The sequence below is a fragment of the Nelumbo lutea genome, chromosome 3 (assembly GCF_056320005.1).
Source record: "Nelumbo lutea isolate HS-2025 chromosome 3, American lotus-T2T, whole genome shotgun sequence".
NCBI classification, from domain to species: Eukaryota; Viridiplantae; Streptophyta; class Magnoliopsida; order Proteales; family Nelumbonaceae; genus Nelumbo; species Nelumbo lutea.
In genome coordinates this window covers 6,445,254-6,469,838 of record NC_142686.1, presented here as the reverse complement: position 1 = coordinate 6,469,838, position 24,585 = coordinate 6,445,254, and the positions used below count along the sequence as shown (strand labels likewise).

The 24,585-nt window shown below is 38.3% G+C and overlaps 1 protein-coding gene across 2 annotated transcripts; it reads right to left on the bottom strand.

Moving 5' to 3' along the window:
- On the bottom strand, positions 1–23,807 carry LOC148862607 (regulator of G protein signaling 1-like). Of its 2 annotated transcripts, XR_016109057.1 has the most exons (12): positions 23,168–23,807; positions 20,323–20,443; positions 20,154–20,217; positions 19,723–19,807; positions 16,217–16,290; positions 13,455–13,646; positions 12,714–12,802; positions 12,092–12,330; positions 11,802–11,926; positions 10,954–11,075; positions 10,597–10,840; positions 1–285 (listed from the first exon to the last, which is right to left on the bottom strand). XR_016109057.1 is itself a non-coding variant. In XM_088974754.1 (11 exons), exons 1-11 carry the CDS (start codon positions 23,242–23,244, stop codon positions 10,652–10,654), a joined length of 1,377 nt encoding a protein of 458 aa, XP_088830880.1. In that variant the 5' UTR covers positions 23,245–23,807; the 3' UTR covers positions 10,271–10,651. The 2 variants fall into 2 exon arrangements, 1 of the variants encoding a protein (XP_088830880.1); XM_088974754.1 differs by lacking the exon at positions 1–285 and having other exon boundaries at positions 10,271–10,840.
- Positions 23,808–24,585: the final 778 nt, after the last annotated feature.

Genomic DNA, 24,585 nt, shown 5'->3' with positions numbered 1-24,585 from the left:
AAATGAACATTTAATCTTTTATTACTTGAGTGAAAAGTTGTTCTACATTGTTTGCTCAACTGACACGTTTGGCACATGAACTCTAACACTAAACATGACTTAAATAAAATTGGAAACAAAGATTTTATTATTTCGAAAGAAACATGACCTAAACGACTATGCCACAAGAAAATTTGACTGACTATGCGACTCTGAGGATGACACCGAGAGACCAGCTTTGTTGTCGAGAATGTAGAGACCATCCACTACGCTTCCTCTACCAATCATCCTCCCAAAAGTTAGATCCTGAAAAGCACATGAGTCAGCAAAAAATGTCACACTACAATTCAAGGAGCTTGTAATGCTACTAATTGAAAGCAAGTTTATGGGAAGCTGAGGGACATGCAATACACAATTCAGGTTAAGGCCATGGGGAAGGGATATTGATCATTGGCCTGCAATGGAAGAAAAAAAGCCATCTGCAAGTCTCACATTATCCCTTCCTGACGAAAGGCTCTAAGACTGGAATAAGTTAGGCTTACTGGTCATGTGGTTAGAGGCCCCTGAGTCAATGATCCAAGGGGAATTTGTGGGAGTGACATGGAATGCAGAAGCCATATTACCTGAAGTAGATGCAAATGAAGTAGAGGGAGTACCAGTGACTGAATTGTCCATTTACCGCAAGGCCCTACCATAAGATTCCAGGTGCTCTCTGAAGGAATTCATTATATCCTCCTTGGGGTCAGACTTATTACGGTGGTCCTAGGTACTACCGGCAACTTGAGTATCTTGGGTTGTCACGTGTGTTGTACTCATTTTCTTCAAATGACCTTTACCCTGTTCTTGATTCTTTGTTGCCCACTTGGGTTTCCCGTGGATGTCCCAACAAGTGTTACGTGTATGTCGTGAACGCCTACAATAGGTACAGAATAGCTTATCCTTATCATCCGCCTTCTTAGGGTCACTTTTCTTTCCCGTGGAGCTATTATTCATTGCACCCAAGGCAACTTGTTGCTTCCCCTCAGTTGTAACCATCACATTCCACCTGCTTTTTTCAGATTTGACAAGGGAGTATACCTCGTGAACCGTAGGCAACTCTTTGCTTCCTATGATCTGCACTCTTGACGGTTCATATGCAGGGTTCAGTCCCAACAAGAAAGCAAACACCCATTGCTGAGAGACCAGCTTCCTGTAGGCCTTAGCGTCATCATTGTGCTTCTACTCTATGGCCTGATAATGGTCCAATTCCTTCCATATGGAGGTAAGGGCTGAATAGTATGAAAACAAGCTACAGCTTCCCTGTTTACATGTTGAGGATTCAGCGTGCAACTGGTAAACCTTGGCGTAATGCCTTTGCTCAGAATAGGTAATTCTGGCCTGTTCCCAGATCTCACTGGCGGTGTCTGCCCACATAAAATTCTTTTTCACATCAGGTTCCATGGCTGCGAGGAGCCAAGACATCACCATATTGTTTTCTTGGTCCCACCTATCATGTTCAGCCGTCTCACCCTTGGGTTCTTTCACCCTTCCATTGATGTAACCAGCTTTACCCCTTGTCGTTACATAGAGTTTTACACTCTTAGCCCACTCCAGGTAGTTCAAACCGTTTAAAGGGGTAATTGGCATGGGAAAAACCATGTTTTCACCTCCCATACCCGTTGTGTTGCGGGTTGGTGTAGCCCCCGATGAAGTTAATTCATGACTTGCCATCGAATACTACCAAAAACCAGTCCAAATACCACCCAACAACACAGCCGCCACAATTAGAATGTGAGCAACTCAGGGTTTACTCCTAGAATGCGAGCAAAAGAACATTAAATACTACTGAGAACAAAGGGAATACTGCTGAGAACAAGGGGTTCAGTCAACACAACGTCCAAACAGAACAATAAACCAGTCCGGTAATTGGTTCAACACCACCAATACAGACATTACAATCAGCCTTACTGTAGTTCACACACTCTAACCATCCAACGTCCAAACAAATAACTATATAATCAAGGCATGAGCCCTACGCACCATTGGCCAAAGAAGGCTGAGACAAACTGAAGCAAAAAAACACACTTGTTTAGCACTTGTACGAAGGTGCTAATCTGAAGTTGACTTCACAGCATCGAACAGAGGAGTCTGCACCATCATCACCCTTCTCCAACTAGGGTTGTCTTGCTATTACGGCCAAGAAAAAGAAATCACAAAAGCTGTCGCTAGAAACTGCAAGGGTTTCCCAAAAAAAAAAAAAAACTGCTACTAGAAACTGCTAGGGTTTCTACAGAAACAATCTCCAGAAACCTGCTAGGGTTTCTACAGAAATAGCCACGTCCAAACACTTTTTAAGAATAGGGCAGCAGGGAACGTAGGTCTTTTTCAACCCAGAAAACCTGGCTCTGATACCATGTGGTGATTCGTGGGGATTGGGAGAGAGAGAGAGAGGAAGAGATGTTACCCTTGGTATGTTTCTGTGTATTACCCTTAAACTGGACACTTATTGAGACTCGTGTTAGTTTTGAATGTTCACAGTCAGTGGGTCGGTCTGGGGAGACTTATCCTGACAAGGCTGACACTGTGGTGCCACCAAGTCGGTTGGGGTGGCTTGTCTCAGCTACCGGGGTGAGACCCTAGGCACATACAGTGTGGGATTAATTGAATCTTTGAACTGGACCAGATTTCCAGTATTGCCCTGGACCTTGGAGATTGATGGGCAAAACTGGAAAGTTACACCCGACCCCTAGACTCGATTATGATACTGCACTAGGTGTCGGATCGGGCTGTCTTTGATGTACCAATCAGTGAGATCCTTAGCGGGGGTCAAAACCTGAGTATGTTGGGACAATCCGAGAATTCATCTGAGTGGGTGATCATAGTGACAGGATCAGCCCCTTTGTCGGACAAAGGTAATGATCGGGGATGCACTCTCACTGTTGGAAACCAAGACTGCCGGCAGCCGATTTCAACCGTTGAAATTTGTTTTGCAAAATATATTTTATATGAGATATAAAAGTATATATATTATGGTTTCTAAAATGTTTGCAAAAGGGTTTTAATTCCCGGGATCCATATAAGTGGAGAGTGCAGCACTGTTCCTTACAGCCGAGGGAGAGGTCCTCTCTTGTCGGGCAGTGTATGATCATTATGGGCTGAGAGGTTAAGTGTAAGACCATTGAGGATAATACCTGATGGGCTAATCTTGCATCTGCCCACAGTCCCTGGGTGTTACAAGGTGGCTTGGCCCAGGGACCACTTAGGGTAAGTGTTGGGCCCATAGAGCCCATTTGATGGGTTTCAGGGGGTGCACTGTCTTTAACAGTGTATTCGACCAGGCCTTGTAACAAAGGCTGGGCCGAACCCATGTGGCTGATGTGTAGATCAATGCTTGGGTCCCACGCCATACAAGGAAGCCCAACTGGGCAGTAGTTAGGAAGGTTAAGTGAGCACATAAGCTTAATGGGCCTAAAGCCCATTTCGAACTGGGCTATTAATTTAGTTAATTAAAGGGGCGAATTCTGAGATGGATTAGCAGTTAGGATAGGGTCTTAATCCTATTCACTCAGAGAGTCCAGATCTGAATGTGATTCAGATCTAGAAACCTCCTAATAAGATTAAGATAAAGCTAATCTAATCTGCAGATAAGATAAGGGTTTATCCTTATCATTAGAAGAGAAGGTTGATCCAAATATGATTTGGATAAGCACCTCCTAATGGGATTAGGAGCTGATCTTTTCAAGTTAACAAAAGAAGGAAGGGGGCGGCAGCCTTGAGAGAGACCAAGAAACACATCAGATCCTCTTTAGTGCTGAAATCAAGAAGAGAGAATTCTGCACCCTACGAATACTCTCTTGTCGCCTCCCTGCTCTTGCCGCCCTGTTTGCCAGTTCGATCTCCAGCTATGGGAGAAGTCAAGATTGGATCTTGACATCAATTCTTTGATAAAGGATTGAAAAGGGAGCTGTGCTCACGTTCCATCCCTGCTGTTTCTTGCGAAGGACAGAGTTCTTGGGGAAGAACACTGCTGATTCTGCTCCATCCTGCACTGCGCCATCTTCAGTGGGAGCAGTCTTTGGATCCTTCCTTGGGCGTGAGCACATTCGTTAGGAGATATTGTTTCTCCGTATCAGGTATCATTCTCTCCCATTCCTTTTGGTTCAGATCTGATTCAGTTTAAGGTTCAAGATTTATCCTTGAAAATATAATTTTCTAAATAGGGAATGTGATTCCCAGTTGAAGGGAGAGAAAAATTTTTGAAATTCGCCCCTTATTCCGCAATCTTTGGACGTCCATGTGATGGATCTCTCAACCCTTCAAGAGAGAGGTACAGTTGAGAGGAAAAAAGTAACTACTGGCTGCCACCAGTTTTCTATTTATATTAACTTCATAAAAGAATCAGAAATTACAAGTATGCCCCTAGCGGCATATCCTAGAATCAGAATAATAAAAAAAAAGAAAGAAGAAAAAATAAACACGTAATTGTAACTGTCCAACAGCCTACTAACAGCAACTATAAAGTAACAATTAAGTAAGCCTTACAACAACATTGATATCGGCCAAAATTTTGGGCCAATTTTGTTGCATGTTGTAGTTGATCAAGACTGCTATCAGTCTTGATCACTAAGAAACTTCAGGTTCAAAGAGAAGAGAAAGTGAAGAAGGAGGAGAAAGAGTGATGAGAGAACAGTAGAACACATGTTTTGAGGAGAAGAACATAATCTCAATATTCTGCCACCGCCACTTTAAGTTAATATTTATATGTTATGCTAGTTACATGAAATGACACATATGCCCTTAGTGTTTACATCATAACACATAACAATATAAAACTAAAAAGTAAATAACAACTAGAATAACAGAATAATAAATTGACCACAACTATGACTATATAATTCTACCCTATGGACAGAGTGGAACCACAGCTGTGGGGCCCATATCAATGTTCTCTACACTCCCCCTCAAGTTGGGAGTAAATGTTCATCATTCCCAACTTGGATAGATCCGCTTCTAGCTTCTTTCTTGATACGACTTTAGTGAGGATGTCTGCTAGTTGCATACTGGATGTGATGTAAGGGAAGCATACTTCTTGAGATGAGACCCTCTCTCGTACAAAATGGCGGTCAACTTCAATGTATTTGGTTATGTCATGTACTGGATTATGTGCTATATTAATGGCTGCTTGATTATCACAATACAGCATCAGGGGCTTTTCATACTCAATACCCAACTCCTCAAGTAGAGATCTTAGCCATAGGATTTCAACCACTCCGTTGGCCATGGACCTGTATTCTGCTTCAGCACTTGACTGGGAAACAACACTTTGTTTCTTACTTCTCCAGGAGACAAGGTTTCCTCCCACAATGGCACAATATCCTAAGGTAGACCTTCTGTCATCAACACTCCCAGCCCAATCAACATCTGTATAGACCTCCACCTTCATGTGGTTGTTGTTCTTGAACAGTATACCCCTACCCGGGCATCTCTTCAAATGGCTAAGATTCTTTCTACCACAAGAAGATGTGTGGTTTTAGGAGAATGCATGTACTGGCTAACAACACTAACAACATAAGTAATATCTGGCCGAGTGAGACAGAGATATAGGAGTTTTCCTACCAATTGCTGGAACATAACTTTGTCTTCAAGAAGTTCCCCACTCTCGGCACTAATCCTGTGGTTCTGTTCAATTGGTGTGTTTGCAGGCTTGACACCTAACTTTCAAGTTTCTGCCAATAGGTCTAGGACATATTTCCTCAGAGAGATAAAGATCCCCTGTTTGGATCTAGCAACCTCAATACCCAAAAATACCAGAGTGCACCAAGGTCTTTCACCTCAAATTCTTGATGAAGGAGCTGTTTAAGGGACTCAATCTCATGGTTATCATTCCCTGTGACCACAATATCATCAACATATACTGCCAATAGTGTCAAAGAGGACTCCACCCTCTTGATGAATAGGGTATGATCTGACTAGGCCTTTACATAACCAAACTTCACAAGGGCTAGTCTGAATCTATCGAACCAAGCCCAAAGTGACTGTTTCAAACCATACAAAGCCTTGTTGAGCCGGTAGACCTTCTTACCCATCTCTGCATCATAGAATCCAAGAGGCAAACGCATGTAAACTTCTTTCTGCATATCTCCATTCAGAAAGGCATTTTTCACGTCCATTTGGTATAAAGGCCAAGTGTAACTTGCTGCAAGGGATAATAAGACTCAAATAGTGTCATCTTGGCTACCGGTGCAAAGGTCTCCAAGTAATCTATGCCATAAGTCTGTGTAAACCCTCTTGCAACTAACCGAGCTTTATACCTCTCAATAGATCCATCTGCATTATGCTTCACCGTAAATATCCATCTGCATCCAACTGTTTTCTTTCCTTTGGGCAAATCAACTACCTCCCAGGTGTTGTTTTTCAACAGGGCATCCATCTCAGCTTGTATTGCATCTTTCCATTCCAGGACAGATAGGGCTTCTTGCACTGTTCTTGGAATAGGGACATTGGAAATGGAACTAAGGTAGGACCTGTAAATAGGAGATAGGCGATCATAGGATAAAAAAATGGAAAATACAGTGGGTTGTAGATGCGGTACAATGTTGTTTCCCTTTACGGACTGCAATCGGAAGGTCAATATCATCTATAAAAAGTGAAATGGGTGGGACTGTAGTACCTGGACCTGCAACTGCAGATGAGATTGGAGCTGGCCTTGACTGCTGATGATCAGAATCAACCTGCCTGTACCGCCTGTGATAGACCCTCAACTCCTGATCCCTCTGACCACCCTCACCATCGCAGCTCTCCCTCAACTCCTGATCCCTCTGACTACCCTCACCATTGTAGCCCTCATCACCCAATGGAATAGGTAAAGGAACTGCCCCACTCTCATTGCTCTCCCCCTGAAGACAATGACTCAAACCCCCACTCTCACTGCTCTCCCCCTGAGAGGAAACTCGAGGATAATAGGGTGTCCCCTCAAAGAAAGTGACATCCATGGAGACAAACTTCCTCCCTGAGACAAGATCACAGCAGCAATAACCCTTTTGAGTTTGTGCATAACCAAAGAAGATGCATTTTGAGGCTTTGGGTTCAAACTTGGAGTGATGGGGTCCGAGAAACTGAACAAAACAAGTACAACTAAATGTCTTAAGGGGAATAGAAAACAAGTCCTCACGTGGGTGTAGGCGGGAAAAAGGAGATCTCATATCAAGGACCCTGGAAGGAACCCGATTAATAAGGTATACCACCGTGAGGATAGCATCACCCCAGAAGCGGTTAGGAACATTGGAAGTAAACATGAGACATCTAGCTACTTCCAAAATGTGTCTATTCTTCCTTTCGGCAACTCCATTCTGCTGAGGTGTATGAGGGCAAGAGCTCTGGTGGATAACCCCATGATGAAAAAGATAAGATGTCAATGATTTAGCAAAGTATTCCTTTGTGTTATTAGATCTGAGAACTTTGATCTTGGCATCAAGCTGGGTTAGGATCATTTGGTGAAAATTTTGGGTCAGGGAAGGTATCTCATCTCGTGAACGCATGAGATAAACCCAAGAAAAATGGGTATGGTCATCAACAAATAACAAGAAATATCTGTACCCACCCATGGAAGGGATATGATAAGGCCCCCAAACGTCAGTATGCACAATATCAAAAGAATTATTACTCCTTTTATTACTCAATAAATAAGGCTTTCTACAATGCTTAGCAAACTCACAACTTTCACACTGTAACTGAGACAACTCAATAGACTTAAATAAAATAGGAAACAGACTCTGTAAAGACCGAAAAGACAAATGACCTAATCGGTTATGCCAAAGCATAACCAGACTCACACTCTAAGAAACAAAAGACATCTTCTCAACTAACTCTCCCTGACGAAACCTCTCCCCGAGCAGATAGATCCCATTTGTCTCACGGCCAGTCCCAATCACCTTCTTCGTCTCCAGGTCCTGAAAAACAAATCGGTCAGGAAAGAAGGTTACTAAGCAGTTCAAATGCTTGGTAATACTACTGACTGAAAGAATGTTAGTATCAAACTTAGGAACATGCAAGACAGATGACAGGGATATAGTATCTGATAACTTGATATCACCCTTTCCAGAAATAGGAACCAGGGAGCCATCAGCAATAGATACTTTATCCCTACCAGAAGACAAGTAGTAAGTAGTAAACAGTGAAGGCAAGCTAGTCATGTGATCAGATGCACCTGAGTTTATTACCCAACAAGGTTCAGTAGTACCTGGAGCTAAGGCATGATAGGCTGAAGCTCGAGTACCTGAATGTGCGAAGGCAGATGTGGCGAGGGCTGATGAAGACTACGGTGGCTGAACTGAATTTCCAACTTCCTTTTCTAACTGCATTAGGGCAGCCCAAACTGCAGCTAAGGTCTCTAAAGATGTTCCTTTTGTGCCAGATGAGGATGTTGACTTAGTGTTCACTACTACATGAGCAGTGCCCTTCTTGCTTCTCAACTTCGCAAGAACCAAGTGAGGGTGCAGTTTCCAACATGTTTCTTTTGTATGTTTGGGCTTCTTACAATGTTCACACACCACATCCTTCTTGTCTTCCTTCCTCCTGTCCTTCTCTGAATCACCCCCTGATTTGGGTGTGACCGCTACAAAGGCTGGTGTGGGGGGCTGAGGTTGCATCATAACCTTCCTTCTGGTCTCTTCACTGTGTACAAATGAGTATGCCTGAGAGAGAGTCACAATGTCTCTAGTCAAAATCTGTTGTCGTACAATATCATACTCTGAATTTAGGCCTACCAGAAACTCAAATACCCAGTTTGTCTCAACCTGCTTTCTATATATCTGTGCATCTCTAGGACTATCCCGCTCAAGAGTCTCTAAGTGATCAATCTCACGCCACAAGGACTGCAAGGTAGAGAAATATACTGAAACCGGTCTCTCTCCTTGTTTAAGATTTTTCACTTCACATTTCAATTCATATGCTCTGGCAACATTAAGGGGTTGGGAATAAATTTCTTTCATAACATCCCATATCTCCTTAGTTGTATTTGCCCACAAATAATTCTGGCTAATATGAGGCTGCATGGAATTACATAGCCATGTCATAACCAAGTAGTTTTTTTGAATCCACTTGGTATATGTCGGGTCTCCCTTGGGAGGTTATTTCATATCTCCCAAGAGGTACCCTAATTTACATCTTGCACCAATAGCCATCATGGCTGATTGGGCCCATTCCAAATAGTTTGATCCATCAAACTTTATGGTCATAATCTAACCACCCATCTTAGAAACATTATCATAACTGATGTTCCCGAGGCTGCCTTCTGCTTGATTTTTAAACTTCATTTCTGTCAAGTCTCAAAGCAGCACTTAGACTACCAATCACAATCAAAAAATAGTATGGGCCTGATCTGTCTTCGCAATGTATGTGCACAAACTAAGATAAATCTAAACTGAAACCAACTAACCAACACAACAATAGCTGTCCGTAGAGCTCTAACCCCTTAGGACTCTGAAAAAACAACTTAAAATAGGTCTGATATGCTTGGGAGAGTTAGGGTTTTAATCAATCCTTAAGGTGAACAATTCAGTTGCACAATCCAATCAGTACTATGTATATAGACTTGTAGTAGGGTTAATAAGAAACCCTAGAAACTGTATATATAAACCACAAGGTTCAGTCAAACACTAGGGCTTGCCGCAAGATCACTTTCAAACCCTAGAGTAGAGAGAAACACAATTGAGTGGTTCGGCCTAGGGTTTGCTGTAAAACCCTAGTGAATCGAATAGAGAAAACCCTAGAGTGGTTCGCCTTCACCTCCAGATAGGTCCAACCTATCTTCTCTGATATAACTTCTTAGAAAGTAAATAACTTACAAGGAAAAGTTGTTCACTGCCTTCTAGGGTTACCCGAACCCTAGTCTTCTCCGATCCTTCCCGACCACCAACACTCTACAACCCTAGCAAGTTTCCAATAGCTGCTAGCACTTCTCGCGATCTCCAAGAATCAGTCTGCGAACTCCTCCTTTTCAGCTCCCAGTCCTAGGAGATTCTCATGTGGTCGAATGGTATTAGGATCACATGAGAAATCCTAATTTGGCTCTGATACCATGTAGTTGATCAAGACTGCTATCAGTCTTGATCACTAAGAAACTTCAGGTTCGAAAAGAAGAGAAATTGAAGAAGGAGGAGAAAGAGTGATGAGAGAACAGTAGAACACAGGTTTTGAGGAGAACAGAATCTCAATATTTTGCCGCTGCCACTTTAAGTTAATATTTATATGTTATGCTAGTTACATGAAAGGACACATCTGTCCTTGGTGTTTACATCATAACACAACAATATAAAACTGAAAAGTAAATAACTAGAATAACAGAATGATAAATTGACCACAGCTGTGACTAGATACATTCTACCCTACGGACAGAGTGGAACCACAGCTGTGGGGCCCACATCAATGTTCTCTACACATGTTACATCATCAGCCTTGGAAAAACAAACATATGTGTTACATATAGTGTCTGTGATTGTGTCATATCCCATTTTCCTTTTCTATTTGTCATTTTCTTCACCCCCACCCCCATTTTGTCTTTTCTTTCTACAACAGACTTAAAAAATTCTCCTAAAATTAAAAAATAAAAAATAAAAAAAGATACATATCTGACATAACTGAACATTCCACTTCAAGTATCTCCAGGTTCCACCATGTGTCTGAATTGTGAACATCAGAATGTCACAGAGCCCTTTGAGGGAGGTTCTTGGCCAAAAGGATCATCAACACCATGAATAGAACTCAACTGAGAAATGTCCCATCCAATTACCAGCTCCATGAGCTCATGGCCATCTGCTTGCGACTGTAATTCCTCTTTATACTTCATAAAGAATGTTGATGACCAGTAATCTTTTCCCAAGTTCTTCAGATACATTTGTTTTTAGTTAGAGAGAATGCCTTACAATTGAGAGTAAAGAAGGAAAAAGCAACAACAACCAGGTAGCTCCAACATGCATGAAAAGAGGAAATAATTACCACTTTCATCAATTGGAGCAGTTCATTTACTGCATTATTAAACAGATCAGGGTGTGCCAGGTCAAGAGTACCCAGAATCTCTTGTCGAGTTCTGTGAGATATATTCACTTCCATTGCTCCACCTGCATCTCACATAATTGTGCAGGATCACCAATAGTTACTTTCATGAAGTGATAAGGTTTTGAAGAGAAACAAAAGAAAATGCATAGTTAAGGGCCAAACAGATTGTTCAAACAAGAATTGCAGATATAGTTTCATTTTTCAGTGGAACTGCCTGCTGCTATAACTTAGACCCAACAAACCTAGCACCACTTGGATGAAAAATCATATTAAATAGCATAAGTACCACAGATACTGTACATGTGCATATATGCTTTCAAAGTCTCCTGAAGAACTTTAACACACAAGACTAAATTGGTACATTGAAATCACATAATCAAGTAAAATCATTATGTACTGAAGTTTGAAATTTCAGTTGAAAATGGACTTTTCATCTTTTAAAAGGTCTAATTGAGTAGTCAACAAAAATTGATTATTTCCATAATTTCAACCTTAGGCTTTGAGAAGCAAAATGAGTCATCTAGAAAATTATTTATTTTCCAGACACAGCCTGAACATGCACACTTAACCAATCATAACCATTACATCCAGTTTCCAGATTTATGGGATACAGTACACCCATGAGTGACCCTATTCTTGGTCTACCATTGTTATGGACATATTTAATGATTGTGGAGACACTCAGGTTCATTTAAACCACTGCTTTGAGTCAGACACATATGTATCATCCTTGTAAAAGAAGTTACAGAAGCAGAGTTGTGTCAGATTTCAATAAAATATAGACATACCAGCAACTATATAGTTCTCAATAATATGCCGTGCCATATAAACCCTTCTTACAGTATCATCAACGGGTATTTTTCCAAGTTCATGGACTTCCTCATAAAAATGTACACTTTCTCCAGCCAAACAACTGTAATTATATGGACAACAAAAATAACCATTATACTAATGTGGCATTGAGACACATGCACGCACGCACGCGCGCGCGCACACACACACACACACACACACACACACACACACACACACACACACACACACGCACACACACACACACACGCACGCACACACAGACCTGTCAGCAAATGCCATAAAGGACTGGCGAAATCTTTTATTCAGAAGAAGCCTATCCAGCAGGTCATTATGATCAATCTCTGGGGTGGCTCTCCTCTGTAAGAGTAATCCACTATCAGGTATGTGCAAAGCCATACCCATTGTCTCAAATTCCCTTTTTTCCCTTCTCCTCAAGCTCATTTGTGAGAGCAAAGGTTGAGAGATTGATAATGAAAAGAAAGCATGTACAAAAATGCTTGCCTGTGTGGAAAATATTAACAATCCTTGTATTAGCAAGTTAAGAGAAATTCAAAGGATTTATTCGATATATTAAATATAAAATTCATAAACTGAATGAGTTTGGGTATGACTTAAAACAAAATATATACATTTAGATGACAACAAATGCATAAAATTGGCAAGCAGATAGATCATCATCATCATCCAAGCTTTATTCCAACTATATGGGGTTGGCTACATGAATCCTGTTTTACCATTCCATTATCCATTGTTAAATTATGAGCGCTTAAATATATATATATATATATATATATATATATATATATATTTTTTTTTTTTTTTTTTTTTTTAAATATATATATAAATATGCATAAACAAATGGATAGATCAATTAGACAACATACCATTACTAGTAGCAGAAACCTGGAGACAACTTGAAGCCATTCCGTATTTTCATGGATTTCATTCATAATGTACGCAACAATCCATACTCCTGGAAAAAACAAAAGAGAATAGAATTTAAAATGGTTATCCATGGAGAAGAAGATAACCAAACCATGCTTTTGCAGCTTAATTTAAAGGTCATTACCCAATGTTGGTCCTAAACAATCTGGGGTCCTGGAAAACGTAGACTGGATATGGACCTAACCTTTGGCTTTTTTTTTTCACAGTGGCTGCTCTCAGACTTGAACCCATGTTCTTACACTCATCAGCCTCAGATTTTATAACTATACCAAGCAATGGTCCCAGCTTAATTTAAGGGTGCAAAATAAATGCCTTTTAATGTGCCACCAGTTTTCTTTATTTTTCAAAGGTCAAACAACTGAGTGCAATGAAACATTCGTATAGAACAAAGCCTTATTATTCTTGCATCTGGCCACTAGGCCCAGCATAAATGTCAACAAAGCCACTTTCCATTTGTTGGCAACAAAAAATTCAGTCTTTCATTTTCCAAGTAAATTGATGCGGGATGCTCCTGCATCACAGTTTTCCATCTGATACAAGTATGTAAATGGGGCCGAATAGAAGATCATAGCCCATGGAAAACCCAGAGCTTAAAGCAGAACTAAGCACAAAATATAATACTATAAGTTGCATATCAACTCAAATTGCTTCAACAGCATGGAACTTAAGCAGAAACATACCAATGGAGGTGGCAGAGACAATTATTCCCTGCAAGAGGTCTTTAAATTCATTAAATTGAAACTTGATATGCTGAACGGACCATGTCACAACAGCCAAGGCAGCAATATACAAGGCATGGAGGCACACAACTGGGATAACCCATTGACCTCGCAAGTGGCAACGGGGATTCAAAGGCTTCTTCATATGAATAACTACAAGTCAGATAAGGCCTTTTGCTGTTAAAAATAAGCAACTTATATGAAAATCTACAGGACAGTGGAAAAATAAAACAAAAAAGTTGATAAATAACTATCAAATTATCCACAGGACTGATGATCAATAGAAATTTTTAATAAGTCATACTTTGGAAAATAAAACAAATACACAATAAATATTCTAGTTGAAAAAGCAGGTTAGTCTTGTAAGTAGATGCAAGTTGAAAATCTGTAATGTTGGCTTAGAGAAGGACATAGTGAACTAAGTTGGATGTGAATCACTCATAGCTTCCATGAGAAATAGAAACAATGTGATTTGAGCACATCTAATTTTCAGGTAACCCCTGATTGTTTGTCAAGAAGTATATATTTTTAAACTTGTTATATGGATATTGTTTTTTCACTACGGATGTACCTAGCTTATCAAAATAGGTTGTGTCATTGTCGAAATCTTACAAATTATAATTCAATTCACAATTTAAAATAAGATTCTCAAGGATTTTCATTTGAATCTTATGTCTGAATCCTTTTACTGCAAAAATATTACAATTTTTGTTTGAATCATATGATTTAATTCATGAATCTCATGATTTATATGATTCATGCAATTTAAATCAATTCAATTAAGAATTAGTTCTTTTCTTTGTCATTTCTCTAGTTCTTTTGATTTTTGTCAAAGGATAGAAAATGGCTTATTTTGAAGGTTCTTAGAAAGCATACTGACTTTCAAGTCAAACTTGATTATATCATCTTAGGCTTCTAGTAAACTCTATTTTTTCGGATACATATATGGTAGATATGAATTAAAAATAGCAAAAATAACTTTTCTATATATATTTAGATTTTTAGTAATATATTTATAATTGACATGTTTGTAAAATGTATAAATAATCTTATGATTTATGAAACAATTCAATCCAAATTTCTCCACAATTTACAATACAATTACAATTTTTAGAGCATTATGCCCAGATAAGTTTCCAAAATCCTTTTGGAGCAATTTGCGATGTTATCAACAATTTGGTTCCATTTTTAGGGAAGCTTGACTCAGAAGCTATTAAATTAAAAAGGAAAGCTGCAAGTCAACCTTGAATCAGCAACACCATAATGAAGACAAAAAAAGGGAAAATTTTGCTGCTTATACAGGAGTTAGCATTTATTGAAGGTTTTCCTTCTTGTGAAATCATTTTTCATTTCAAGATATTGGTTCTTGAATTTTAAGATATAAAGATTTTTCCTTTACTTGCTGAATTTTAAGATCCTTTTCATGTAGAGATATTGGTTTCTAGCTAGTCAGCAATACTGATGAAGAAGCAAGATGAAACAAAAAGACCTATAAATAATAGTAGTTTTTATAATAAAGGGAGATTTTCATTAAAAAAAAAGAAAGAGAATACAAGGTTTGGTGACAAGGAACCACAGAAAAAGGAGGAAAATAAATAAATAACACCCACCACTCATGACAAAAAGAACACAACTCCCTAGTATCAAAAGATAAACTCCCACTAATAGCACCCTTAACAAACCAAAATAAACTCCCTGACTCTTAATTCACAAGTTCAACCATCATCAAACTAAATTCAAACATCTACATCCCCCCCCAAACTTATACTCTCTTTACCTATCCAAAATAAACTCACCACCCTCATACCTACAGAAACATCCTCTACCAGAACACCCAATCTATTAACAAAATCACATCAAAAGAACTTGTTTTAGTTCATGGTTATGATTTCAGAATTTCTGAACTTGTCTCTTTTCTCTAACTCCACAGACACGTTTCTAGCAAACTCTTCACCTACAAAGCTTGTTCAGAATGTTTTGTAATGTATTTTTTATGAGTATTTCTAAAGTATGTTTTGCTCACCTTATTATTTTAAAACAAAAGTTATATCTTTGTTCTGATGTTATTTTTCAATACCTGCTGTAAGGAAAAAAAAAAAAGAGAAAGAATTACACCACCTGTATTACAACCCCCAGTTAATTCTCACAAATTGAGCAACCAAGGATTAAAATTTGCTTTTTCAATGCATGTAGTCAGCATTAAGCAAAGGTAAATCCAGCAAACAGCCCCGTATGATTTATTAATGGATTGTATTTTTTGAGAGAAATTAACTGAAATTTATTAGAAAAACAAAGCAACTGAAATGTATTAATATCAGAAGTTGATGGCTACTCCTGGTCAGTTCAACACTACAAGAATCATCTACGTAAGCCAAGATACTAGTTGTTCTTGGAAGAGTAAGGTTCCTCATTAATAAATCTAACTGATTTAAGATGATACCTTGATACTGGTTTAGCATCTATTCACTACTACTTCATTTGAGCTGTACTCAAAAAAAAAGCCATGTGAAAAGGGAATTATTAGTTATTAGACATACAGAAAGGCCTGAAAGGGATTTATGATACATACAAAGTGATATTATCTATACTTGAGCATAAGATGAAACAAAAGTTACCAGAAAGATATTGAGAAAATAGGCATTAACAAACATGGTTCAAAAGATTAACACATACCAAAGCATCTTAAAAAAATAAAAAAGAAGAACAGAGCAGTAACATCTTACATGAAGCCCCAACAATCCATGGTGAAAGAATCAGAGGAAGCAAGATATATGATTTCATTGGTGGTAAACGCCGCCTAAAATATCATTAGCAAGCAAGTGTAGAAAATGTTAGTAAAATTTCAAAAAATAATCTTATTGCTGTTTCCACCAATACTTGGAAATATAAAACATTGTATAGCACAACAACTTAAGCAAGCACTATAAAAAATATGGTATCATTCAGGGCATATATTTGTGGAAAGAATAATAATGTACTCTCAGGCCCATCTTCCAAATGAAACCCTAGCCCTTACATGTATATCTAATCCACTGATCCATCAACCTAGAACGTCCCTGTTGGTGGTGAAACTGCTTATTGGAGCATTCTACAAAAAATTGACCAACTTGGCACTTTCTAAAGTATACATCTTCTGCAAGGAACCCTATCCCTTATAAGTACATCTAATCCACTGATTCATCAACCTAGAACGTCTCTATTGGTGGTGAAACTGTTAATTAAAAGATAAGGGAGAGTTGACTACACTGGAGATTGTATTCTTTTGTATCTTGCCATTTTTTAAGCATGGTTTAAAACATCAGAAATGCCATCTGACATATGTCAGTGTCGACTAGGGTTTTACGTCAAAAAAAAAATCTGAAGAGTATGCGAAGCTATTAGCATTGGTGAAACCCATTGAATCTTATGAAGATGGACGGTGCAGTTTGTATTGGTGGAAAGGGTAGCATGCGAAGCTATTAGCATTGGTGAAACCCATTGAATCCACAACAGCTTGATGATGTGTCCATCTTCTTGAACTGCCGGGATGGAAAAGCTTCTTTGAGAGGATGAAGGAGGTGATTGTGGATTTGTCAGCAGATATTTGTGATTGTCTCAGGCTGCTGGGGTGGAGTTTGGTGGGTCAATTTGTCAATTCTGATCCTGATGTGGAAATTGTAACTTGTAAAGGAGCGGGCTGTTGCTGAATGGCATCCAAAGAGTTCTCTTTAGGTTAGAAAATCGAATGCTGTTTTTTTTTTTCCTTTTTACTTTTGGTGATGTGGTAGAAGCGAGAGATATTTTGAATCAAGAATAGGGATAAACACGTTTGCCAGATCTTAGGATTGGCAGATGGAACCCATTAGTTGGCATGATCAGAGACATGAGTCCTTCAAGCTCAGTGTGGTTAAACAAAAGCAGGAAAGAGATGGGATTTGAGAAGGTTAAGGCAGAGTGTGCTGAATGTGAAGTTGATCGAAGATCTGATTCTGATGATTGTAGAGCAATGAGCCATGAGGTGAATGACACTATAACGGCTTGGGTTGATTTCTCTCCTGCTGAGGAAATTCTGGCTACCAATTATAGGGTGATCCTAATAGGAATAAAGGATGGGTTGGGAGAGAGGACAAAGGAAGCTGTGATTGGGGCAAGTGAAGCTGAATCTGGAAAGGTTTTAGGAGATGTCGAAGGAGGAAATGAAGACAACGACGCAGATGTTTGCAATTCTTTCCCAAGTTGAGTTCTCTGATGTCAATCAGTCCTTTTGAGGAAGTGGTGATTAGAATGATAGGTCTGGACTTAGGTATGAGGAGGGCAGCAGAGAATGATTTGGACACAACTGAAAAAGTGGCTCCCAAGAAAAATTATGGAGCTAGGAATATGTACATTGTTCACATTACCAAGGTCCTTTCTTGATTGAAACTTAGTTTGGTGGGGGCAGGACCTACAAAAAATTATAAAAGGGTTTATAAGAGAAGAGGGGGGAAGACAGAAGTGCCAACAATTGAAGATGCTTGGGGTGTGGACTTTTGGGTTCATAACATATCAGGTTCTTAGTTGAGGATTTTTCAACATGAAAAAGACAATGGAATTGACTTCAACTCTGAAGTGAGAAATCCTGATAGAAGTCTTGAAAAACAGGTGGAGAGGTCTGGAAATTTTCCTATTGAGAAAATCGTGGAGAAAATATTGAGGTTGGTAAAAGTCTTGGCATTTTTTTTGAGGAGGTGAGGAGTTTGCTAGAAAGGTCTTTGAGGAGTTTGAGAGGAGGAAGGAAGAGAATTTGAAGAAAGTGGTAGTTGGGGAGGGAGGAGAGGTGTGGGATGAGGATGATAATGGGCAGGAGGAGGTGTTCAAAGGGGAAGATTAGGGAGTTGGTTGTCTTGGTCTTGTGTGGTCTCAGAGTTCTTGGAGGTGTCCGGAAATGGTGCTTTTATGTCTTTGTATTGATTATTGTCTTGTAGTTTAGTGTCAATGGTTGTAAGTTTGTATTAGCATCTTTTTCTCTCTCTTGGGTGATTTCTTAACACCTTCCTTTTGTATTCTCTTTTCTTTTAATGAATTTCTCTTTACCTTTCAAGAAAAAAAAATAAGAGTTGACTATGGTCAATCTGGAAGAAAAAAACTGGCATATTTTTTATAATAAATATACAAGCATGGAAGAAATTAAGAGAGATTTTATAGGTTTGCTATGATCCTGGTTCAGTGTTCATAGAAATTTTCAGGGTGTCCAACTTAGTTCTTTTTTTGAAAGTTGGACCTTCAGATGACTCTTTAATGATTCTTTTTCTATATTCTCAATGTGCATGTTCTCATTGTACATGGGCTGATGTACTTTCATTTGCATATTAACAATACCTTTACCTTTCTTCAAAAAAACAAAGAAAGTGAGAAAGAAAGAAGTCAGCTGGTAAAGTGCAATATAGAAGGACGAAAAAGGAAAGTATATTGAGATAACTTAGAAAATATCCTTAAAATATGCCATTATATGGTCACAGTATATGGAATGATAAAAATAGCTGGTTGCAACATTGTTTTCAAACTAGAATGTTGTGGAATAAAAACCTATTAGCAGGCATTTTCTAACTCATTGATAAGAGTGGAATGACAAAAGCCATCTTTTAGTCAACCCCATAACAGTTAAATTGATTGAAGTGTGAATTGGAATTGCAGTACAAGATTCCTGTAGCCAGCCCCATATAAGAGAAGACAACAATTCTCTTGATATGATTATCCAAGTTTTAGATAAAGAGGGATGGTCATGCTAATGCTTTTAAACCAGGTTAGATAAAGAGGGAAGATCATGCTAATGCTTTTAAACCAGGTTGGTAGGCCAACTTGGAAGATAGAATATAGGACTCAGTCTGGTCAAAGAACATGGTATAACCATATGAGTCAAACCGACATCAAAAAATTAAACCCATCAGTTGATTGATTTTAGTCAATCTGGAAAGATCAATACTGAACTAGAATTAAAATTAGACCTGTTGAAACTTCAATCCAGCCTCACAACCTGATGTAGAATATGTCCCTTTATAGATTGGAATGGTGAAACAGGATTTGTATAGTCCACCCCATTTAGTTAGAATAAGGCTTTTTTCTTCTTCTTCTTTTTTTTTTTTTTGAGTTAAGTAGAATAAGGCTTTTTTCTTCTTTTTTTTAAAGTTAAGTAGAATAAGACTGTTTTTTTCTCTCTTTTTTTAGTATAATTTGATGGTAAGATTTCTCATGCTGAAAGTTATTGACTTACTTGACAAATATGTGATACAGTTGAAAGGCCTGTACTATGCGACAGCTCAGCAGCAAACCAAATCCAAGTGGACCTTCAAGCCAGACTGGAAAGCAATCCAACTAAGAAAATACTTAATACAGATTGAAAATATTTAGGAGCCATTTTATAATGGCTAAAGTGGCTGAACTGAATGACTTAATTGCTCAGTTTTTTAAGGATAAAATAGTCATATAATAAAAGTATTTAGGGCAATAGTTTTCAAGGCAACATTCAATTCAGCCATTACGGAGCTCGACCTACTTAATTACTTATTCATAAAAAGACAAGCAATAAGCCATTCATTTTGGCCACTTCAGCCGTTATCAAATGACCCCTTAGTAAGACACTATCACCAAGTGACAGTGGAGTAAAATGATGGTTAATATTGATAACTAAAGAAGTAAAAGCACCTGCCCATATATAGCAAGATTGCCACCTATGTCTCTTTTCTATTTTCAGAAAATTGATGCCCATCTACATGAATCATGGAATTTTCCACTTGTTACAACCATAGGTAAGAGGTCTGAAAATATATGTTTACGCAAATAACCATGCAGTGAAAATCCATGCTGATCTTACCACCATTGAAAATAATAGGTTGAAGCTGGCAACAACTTGAATTATCAAGATCCAGAAATCACTGCTTTTTGTGCGAGGAATCTTGTGAACCAAAAAGGGTAATGTTGAACGAGCAAGAAGCCTGAAAAAGAAGATTAATAATGTTGAGGTTCTGAGGTTCATAAGGTAAGTTTAATATCTTCCATATCAGATAAAGAGACTGAAATGGTATCCCTTGAGAAGATAAGATCATTATACATAATCCAAGCAGAAGAAACTAGACTGTTTCCTCTTAATTCTTATTCTAATTGAATCATGAAGTAAGTCTACAACATAGTACTCTTTTTATTTCATTTTCCAGTAATGTTGATGCCGAAAGAAAAATAGAATACAGAAAAGATAATCAAGGGAGGAATCTCTTATAATTTCCTCTCTAGTGTATGAATGGGCAAAAATCAGTTGATCACATAGGATACACAGAAGACAAGAACGTCTCAAAGGGCATAGAATATTTCCCCAATAATCTTTTAATAATATCAAGGGAGATACCTTCTGCAACTGATGGCCTACCTGAAAGAGTGAAAGGTTACAAAATAATACAATTAACTATTCCTCTGAAAGAGTTCAAGGTTCTTCACTGAAATTCTTAGTACCAACCAAATTTTAGAAAGCAAAACCAATTCATTCTTCTTCTCTCTTATTACACGGAAAGTACAATCTATAACCCCAAACTTCTGGTAAGTGCAGTTTACTGCTATTCCTTTCATTTCTTTATCTGCATTTTAAACTTGTTACCATTCCTTGTCAGGGTATATGCCAGTCTTCCATTTTGCCAACAATCAAAAAGACAATTTTTTTTTTATCTTTTCTTGTTTTTAGTGGCTAATGTACACTAGAGAGAGCCTCATGACACATTTTAGTGCATCAAGAAGTTGAGCTACAGACCCAATAAGTACTTGATCTTAATTGCATGGGGAACCATGATATTTATTGATCATATTTAGACCCTTACATAAGTAATCATTTTTCTGAAATAACAATGATCCTTCAATTGATAAAGTCCATAAAATTGCATAAGGAAGAATATACATATAATGCAATGACAGATGTTCTGATTGATAGGATTTCAACTGAGTGCACCTTTTTCATTCTTTCCTACCTACATATGCATCAAGTTTGTGCAACTTTGTTACATGCACTTGTTCAAAATGGGTACCGTGTCCATATCAGATACCTCCATTTTTAGCATAAGTTCCATATCCAGCACATAATCCAGGTTGTGTCCTTGCCACATCGCTGTAAATAGATGTTCAGACACTCGATGTTTTTATGCAGAAAGTGTGAAGCTCTTATTAAATGTGAATGTATAGAAAGTTTCCATAAAATAAGAAGGCAACAACACCTTGGCCTCTTTAATAAGAATCATATGCAACAGGGAGAGAACAGATTCATCACCCCACTTCCAATATTTGTCCCTATAAATATGTACATCTTTTGCACTACACATCATGCCAACCAACTGACAAATTTCCTTTCTTCATAGTTTTCACCCAAAACTCCATCACAACTTCCGCCATCCTCATGCCAGACATAGCATTAGCATACCCACAGACAGCCCAAAGAAGTTGGATAAGCTTAATTCAATATCAAGATCTTGCACAATTCCTGAAACTCTAACATTATTAGGCATTGGCACATTGTTATTCTCCATCCTCTACCATTTTTCCAAGAATAACCCTTCTGGAAAGCCCGTTTTTGCTAGATTTCTAACAGTAACCACTAGGAGGATAAGTACTAGTTGGGATCTGCTGACCACGACACACTGTTGGCCACGAGCATCCTGCCACACATCAGGAATATTGTTTGTACTTTAAAACACCGATATTCATGATGTATAGCTGGATGTGCGTGGCCAGCAATGTGTTGTGGTCAGCATATCCAGACTCGATAAATACATAGTCCCTCTTTAACTTTTCATGCTTTATAAGAAAGAAAAGGGGGATGGAAAGAAGAAAAGCCAAACCAGTGGAAAGGGGAATAACAGAGAGAGTGTTTCTTATCCCAGCATTTGTCAGATTTGTCTTGTGACCCATTTGGGATTTCCAATGTAGTATTTAGTTTTCTATTAGACTAGAGAGAGAACTGCTTCACATTCTATTTTTTCACTTGTATACAGCTTTAATCATACAAGAGTGAATATGGTATACTCTAACTAACAGTAAGCTACACAAGATAATGAATCAAACTCATAGTTATCCTACAAATTGTCCAAAGAAATAAGTAAAAAGAAAAAGTATTAGCTACTAAATTCTGTGTTAAAACTAGCGTTCTAGGTTAATTTTCCATTCCAATAAAGTGTCATACAGGTTCTATAGAAGTAAAGCTCAGTTCAAATGACTATTATAAGTGAATTCTCTAAGCACCACTCAGTACTTGATATACTAAAAACGCGCACAAAAAGGACCCATTACCAAAAGTAGGAGATCAAATCCCCACCAGACAACAGTTGACTCCACTTACAATTAGTACCAATCGAGAAACCCCATTTCTCACTCATTTATAAAGAATTACCAGTAACACATCTATCCATTATCAAGGAGAGGACGGATCATATATACGAAATTTAAATAATTTAACAAATATGTTTATTCTCCTTCTATTTCGTTTATCGAATCTAGTATTTGATTCAGAATAAAAAAAAAACTCGTAAGTGACCATTTTTAACAGGTTAACTTAACGTCCCTGTCGGAGAGACCCACTCCAATCATACAAGTAAAGCCCGTACCAATTCTTATTATTTTTTAAATAAGAAGGAAAAAAGAAAGGATTAAAGAAAGAAAGAAAGAAACTTGAGGTACGAGCATACAGAATCACGGCGATAACGGATACAGCAACGGCGATGTAATCGCTCGGACAACCTCCTTGAAAAGCACAACCGGCCATCTCTTTGAGATCTTAAACTACCTATCAATATGATAATTGCAAAATGCAGAGCCATAGTGGCCGTACAAAATCTACATCCAACAGTAGAGTCAAACAAATCGACATCGTCGTTTTCAGTCCAAACTCCAAAGTCCAACCCTGTTTACGTACATGCAGCCGTGCAGCTCGAAAATTTGACCAAAGTACATTTTCGTGTTCTCAAGTTGAGCCTCGTTTATTGTCGATGATGCATCATAAGTCCATTGCTCTCAACTGATCCTGTGACCAGTTCCATCGATTTGCCCAACATACAGGTTCAGCGCCTTGTAAGTTGAATAATTGACACGAGAGAGATGTACAGAGTAGAATTTGATGGATGTTTTGCCAGACTTTATGACTTTTGATTAACGTGGAAAAGTGCGGACAGGCCCGCGGATTTTTTAATTCCACTGTAGTCCTGTAAACATTCAAAGCGCTTCGCATGCACATTCACTATGCATTAAGAATATCTCTCATAAATAATATCAGATAAATACGGAAGATATTCCCAACGCATAATATCAATTCCGAATTGACATCTACCCAACAGTCTTCGGGTCTAAAAATTCTGACCCTGGGCCGAAGGGTCATTCTCCCTGGCATTCAGATGCCAAATTTAGATGAAATTCTCAAAACGCTTCCAAGTTCAAAGTCTGACTACGCCCCCGTTTTGGATTGCTTATAAGTTTATTGATAAACAAATGTTTATTAATTAGTTATAGATAAATACTTATTAATAACTGATTATCCTAATGTCTGGTATTGATGCTGATTCTTCTTTACCGATTGGCTTTTGATATCAGTGTTTTAAAAAAATCTAGAAATTTTGTTATTCGGTATAATTTCTGTCATGTAAGCCACTTTTGAAAAAACAGCTTTTGAGTTTTTTTTTTTCTTTTTATATCTTTTGATAAGGGCCACACAACGGGTAGTCCATCGCCCAATCCAGGTGCAGGCGGGATTCCATCCCAAGTCTTCACTAGTACCAACTGGAGGTTTGTATTAGAGTTATTATTCAATGACATGTCATCTTAAAATCAAGAAATCACCAAAAAAGGTGATCCCTGAGAATGGCTAGTTTCAATAATTGATTTTTAGCTGATTTCCTGAGAATCACTAGAATTGGTCAATCAAACAGAAATTTCAGCACCAATTCCTCTAATGCTGATGTGACTCTGACATGGCAGTGATTTTCAAGAAATCATTATCAATGCCAAACATCCCCTAATATGCGCTTACGAGTCTTTTGTGGAAAAAACTCTTATTTTAAAGAAAAAATTGCAATAAGCACTTTTACAGGGAAAAAAAACTTTAAAGAAAAAC

Coding starts and splice junctions, on each gene's coding strand:
- LOC148862607 (XM_088974754.1), bottom strand. CDS start 23,244: ATGGCCGGTTGTGCTTTTCAAGGAGGTTGTCCGAGCGATTACATCGCC. Junction 16,291..19,722: donor CTGTATCACATATTTGTCAA/GTAAGTCAATAA, acceptor ATGATATTTTAG/GCGGCGTTTACCACCAATGA. Junction 13,647..16,216: donor ATGGATTGTTGGGGCTTCAT/GTAAGATGTTAC, acceptor TCTGACTTGTAG/TTATTCATATGAAGAAGCCT.